General features: G+C 42.0%; 2 protein-coding genes across 2 annotated transcripts in view; both read left to right on the top strand.

Moving 5' to 3' along the window:
- The first annotated feature begins 949 nt into the window (after nt 1-949).
- LOC123515889 lies at nt 950-1,443 on the top strand. The gene has a single exon (XM_045274773.1). The coding sequence runs from the start codon at nt 1,033-1,035 to the stop codon at nt 1,441-1,443; it is 411 nt and encodes a 136-aa protein (XP_045130708.1). The 5' UTR covers nt 950-1,032.
- Nucleotides 1,444-1,516: 73 nt separating this feature from the next.
- Nucleotides 1,517-5,000, top strand: part of LOC123515890 — a 4,466-nt gene continuing 982 nt past the window's right edge. The window contains exons 1-4 of the mRNA XM_045274774.1: nt 1,517-1,532; nt 1,686-1,734; nt 2,079-2,253; nt 3,735-5,000. The exon at nt 3,735-5,000 is cut by the window's right edge and continues 982 nt beyond it. Coding sequence (XP_045130709.1) covers nt 1,517-1,532; nt 1,686-1,734; nt 2,079-2,253; nt 3,735-5,000 — 1,506 coding nt within the window. The remainder of the gene's footprint in view (nt 1,533-1,685; nt 1,735-2,078; nt 2,254-3,734) is intronic.

A 5,000-nucleotide genomic window follows, 5' to 3' on the forward strand; every position in this document is an offset into this window, starting at 1 on the left:
TATTACCGTACAATGAGTGTTCTCGGTTCATGGTCAAGAACAATGTACTGCAAAGTGCAGGCAAGGTGTGAAGTAAGGTCACTTATCATGTTTCTACTTCGTCCGTCGTAAAGCGGTGAATTATCTTTTGATCTGAGATCATATTCTTTCAAAGCTAAAAAAAAAAAAAATAAATAAAAATAAATAAGTCTACTCCTTTATTTTTTTCAGCTAAAGTAATAGACTTATAGACTTGGAGGACTATGTCTGTCTGTCTGTCTGTCTGTCTGTCTGTCACAAAAAACATCTAACTTCCAGTGGAATGGCGTTTTAACTGTGACACGTTCATCACTTTAGCAAGCTGGTAAGCACTCGGTCGGCCACTGTTTCTTTAAATTACCCTCTCTTCGTCATTAACATTAAAGGAATTTGTGAAATGCCAGCGAGGAAGAGTATGGCGCCTGTCCAGCTAAGGAAGGAATCGAGTGGAGAGGATACGAAGCGGATTCCTATTATAATAAAGCTAAGGTTAAAGCAAGGACAATGATATGATGAACATAAGCGATTGGTAGGTGTATCCGTAAGTAATCCGGCCAGGTCTCTTACCGAAACTGTCCAGTAGTATAGTGGATAAGTGATTGAGTGATGAATGTGAAAAATGTAAGGCACAGGATAAGGCTAACAGAGTCTAACATGTGTACGTACACTCATCTTGGTTCATGTACTGTACGTACACTGGGCTTGCGAAACTCTTACAGCAGCACAGTAAAGATCGCAACTAAAAATTTACCGTGACCATAAAGTCACCATTAAGTAGTAATGGGAGAATCAAACGTCCACGTGCAGTTGTCTAGATGCATCCAATATTGGTTTAGCGTCACCATGGCATCTGACGAGCCGTTGGGCGTTGGCGAGGCTGCGTCCACCACTCGGCATTCTGCAGCAGGACGCGGAGCAGCGGTGGCCTGGACCTGTCACTACCTCGAGGAGAACAGTAGCATCTATTGAAGAAGAGTAGGAGTCGTCGTGCAACAGCATCACGCTTGACAAGAAATGGAAGGGAAAATGCTCAAAGGCATCCAGGTAGCCCCTGTTAGCAAGCCTTCCACGCGGTTACTTCTGCTGTTGCTGATGATGATGATTTTGACGGTGAACGGCCAAGATGTGGGAAAAGGTGGAATACAAGTGATGGAGTTCCAGAAAGACGGAGTGGCCAGCTGGTGGACTGTGGCAGAATACCAAGGCAAGCTGGATCCAGGACGAAAAATGGATTCTGTGACCTTGTGCGGTCGCTTCAAGCTGTACTTCCTGCACTCACGGAGCAGCTTTTTCCAGCTCTGGGATCGCTCGCTCAACATGGACGCTCAGCTGAAGGGAGAGCTGTGGCTGGACCGCGTGAGGCCCGTCATCGCTCATCGCTGGAACTTCCAGCCTCTTGAAGTCAAGCTGAGGACGTACAGGTGAGTGGCATCGGCAATGACACAGATCAAGGGTGAGAGAGAGAGAGAGAGAGAGAGAGAGAGAGAGAGAGTCGGCAATGACACAGATCAAGGGTGAGAGAGAGAGAGAGGCGGGGGAGGGGATGCAGCAGCGGGATCGGGACGATAAACAGTATCCATCTTTAAACTGAACCACTATTACAATTAGATAACATAGAACCATTATTACAATTAGATAACATCAAGATTAAAGATTGTGGATTGAAGGAGATGGTGGAGATGGTGATGGGGATGATAGTGATGTGACTGTGAGAAGGTATGATAGTGATAATAGTAATGATAATAATAACAATAATAATAATAATAATAATAATAATAATAATAATAATAATATTAATAATAATAATAATAATAATAATAATAATAATAATGATAATAATAATAATAATGATAATAATAATAAATAATAATAATAATAATAATAATAATAGTGATAATAATAATAAATTAATAATAATAATGATAATAATAATAATAATAATAATAATAATAATAATAATAATAGTGATAGTGCTGCTACCAAAAAATAAGAGTAATAGTAGTAGTAATAGCATCAGTGGTAACGGCAACAAGAGGACTGACAATAATGATAATTCCCAGGTGGTACCACATTTGTTTCACGTACAACCACACGGACCACCGCTATCTCACCTACATTGACGGGGAACTGGTCTACGACATGACCTACGACGTGGGCCGCCAGATCTGGGGAGATTATGCCCGTCTTGGTCAGAACGAGGAGCTGATGGAGAGCTACAGCGGCGCGCTCTCGCAGGTTAGAGGATATTCTACAACCTTTTTTATAGTATAAGAGTAGCATTGGCTTAAAGCATTAAAAAAAGATATATAGATAAAGAGCCCACTGAAAATCCTAATTCCTATCCAAAAGTACAGTAAGATAAAACTGTCATCTGAAATTTCAGGCGCGTCCTGAACCTTGCATCTTTGTCCTTCTGCCAGAGAAATGAGCAGAGAGGATCAAATATTTTAACTAGATGGTGATCCATCAACGCCTTACAATATCAGTGTTCGTAAAATTGTTACACGCGCACTCTGTGGAATTGCACGAAACATGGTAAATTATCTCCTCAGACATACCTATGTGAATCCTATATGACACGTATTATGCGCACGTACTAATTTTGAAAATTGACATTTTTCCTTCATATTTAAATAAAGATTTAAGCATATTAAGTTACAAAAAAACTTATACATTTTCTTTGAAAAGCACGAAACTTTCAGTAATGCATGTTGACGGAGATTATGGAAAACCTTGTAAAATACTGGAATACGTATCCAAACTGGTGGGGAAAAATATCTTTGGAGAGAAACGTACTTCTCATAGCCTTCTACCTTAATAATAAAGAAATGTATGCACATAAGAAAACATAGATAGCCTTTGAAACTCTCTCTGGCAGACGGAAACAAAGTAAAACTAGAATATTCTAATGTGTAGGAAACTATTTTTTTCATTTGCTTTCCTTTTTCTTTTTAGAAAGTTTGAAGAAATATCAGCATGAAACTTTTCTGGCAAATAAACTGAGGTAAATATCAATAATTTGTAGACTATCAATAAAATGAAATGTGACGGAAGAACAAGACATACGTTAATCAATATACTGTGTATGGTATTGCCTCTCATCTTCCCTTACAGTCACTCGCCACCGCGTATGAACAGAACTTTCCACTTTCCCTTAATAATGTACCACTGAACAAGAGGCTGAGGACATATCAATTATTTCCTGATATAGATGCATTGTTGGACTTGACAATCTATCATGTCCTCATGGCCATTATATTCCTTTTGCTAAATATAATGGGTATTTATTTTCTCCTCGTCCGATTTATACATTATACTATGCTTATAAACATCAACTAACCCCCTAAAAAAAGATAATTACGTCCGACAATTCTGAAACGATAACGCTTTAAAGGATGACTGGTGGAGAACATAACTTCCACTAGAGTATTTCTTTGCTCCTGATTGTTTGCGTTATTACGTACTGACTCCCGCAAATTATTTAGTATTAATAAATTCATTTGTGTGTGTGTGTGTGTGTGTGTGTGTGTGAGAGAGAGAGAGAGAGAGAGAGAGAGAGAGAGAGAGAGAGAGAGAGAGAGAGAGAGAGAGAGAGAGAGAGAGAGAGAGAGAGAGAGAGAGAATGGGGGATAGATGGCTAAAGTATAGAAAGACTGAAACAGAGAAAAGACTCTGGGTAAAGAGATCCTCCGGTAAAGAGATCCTCCGTGTTACAGGTCAATGTGTGGGACTACCCGCTGAGCCAGGGATTCGTGCAAGAGATGGCACACTGCATAGAGGACCACCAAGGCAACTACATATCGTGGGAGGGAGGCTGGACACTCAACAACATCACTGAGTACTACGTGTCCCTCTCACACTTCTGTAACCATACACAAGACACCATCTACTTCTGGTTTCCCGCGCGACCACGGCAGTTTGCTTTCTATATTTGTGAGGCTTTAGGAACACATCTGCCTCTTCCAAAAACTATGGAGGAAGTACACTTTTGGTTCAATCTGTCTGCCAACACCTGGCCAGATGAAAAAATGCGCTGCAGAGATAATTTCTGGACAGCCCTTATTGACATAGAGGAAGAAAACACTTGGGTGACCCACTATGACAACGCCCCAGCCCTCCAAGTGGCTTGGAAGGATGGAGAGCCAAATGGCATCTTTTACGAGAACTGTGTCAAAATCGAGCCTATTGGTTTGGCGGACATCAACTGCGTTACAAATATCAGGTGTTCGATATGCGAGTTCAAGCAGCTGCAGATTTTCTCCTTTCTGGGAACATGTGAACAGGAGTTGCGCAATATTCATTTCATCGCCTACCAGGAGGAGATGGGAGGCCTGCTGTTCAAGGGTTACGGGGAGTACCACATCAGGAAGGAAGGCAACGAGTGGGTGTGGGTCAACGTAGTCAAGAACAAGACGCTGGCCAAACTTGACGCTAACGCTCCAATGGGCATGCCAATGGGACGCCGAGTTTGGCACCTGGAAACTAAAGTGTGTGACCAGATGGACGGACCGCGAACACTGGCACTCACCCCATGTGAGGATGGAAGCTACACTTGCAATGATGCCACTTGCATCCCCCATGAGAACCGCTGCGACCTCAAATACGACTGCCAGGACCACAGCGACGAGGAGGACTGCGACCTCATCACAAAGCCAGTCAACTACAAACAAGATCTTCCCCCAAGACCAAACAAAAAACAAGGACTTGGAAGTTTGCCCGTGGGTCTCAAAATCACCATAGAAACGGCAACTATCGAGACGACAAAGATGACCATGCAACTTACATACGACTTGAAGATGCTTTGGTACGACAACCGTCTCACCTTCCTCAACCTGAAGACCAACGACAGTCTAAACAAGGTGACCCACAGCAGCATGATCACTCTCTGGACGCCCATCATTGGATTCATCAACACGGGTGACCACCAACACACAGTAGTAGACCTGGAAACGTCTCTACACCTACAGCAACTCACACCCTCT

The sequence above is a fragment of the Portunus trituberculatus genome, chromosome 40, assembly GCF_017591435.1.
Source record: "Portunus trituberculatus isolate SZX2019 chromosome 40, ASM1759143v1, whole genome shotgun sequence".
NCBI classification, from domain to species: domain Eukaryota; kingdom Metazoa; phylum Arthropoda; class Malacostraca; order Decapoda; family Portunidae; genus Portunus; species Portunus trituberculatus.

Excerpts from the sequence above, each read along its gene's own strand:
- LOC123515889 (XM_045274773.1), top strand. The coding sequence starts at position 1,033 with ATGGAAGGGAAAATGCTCAAAGGCATCCAGGTAGCCCCTGTTAGCAAG.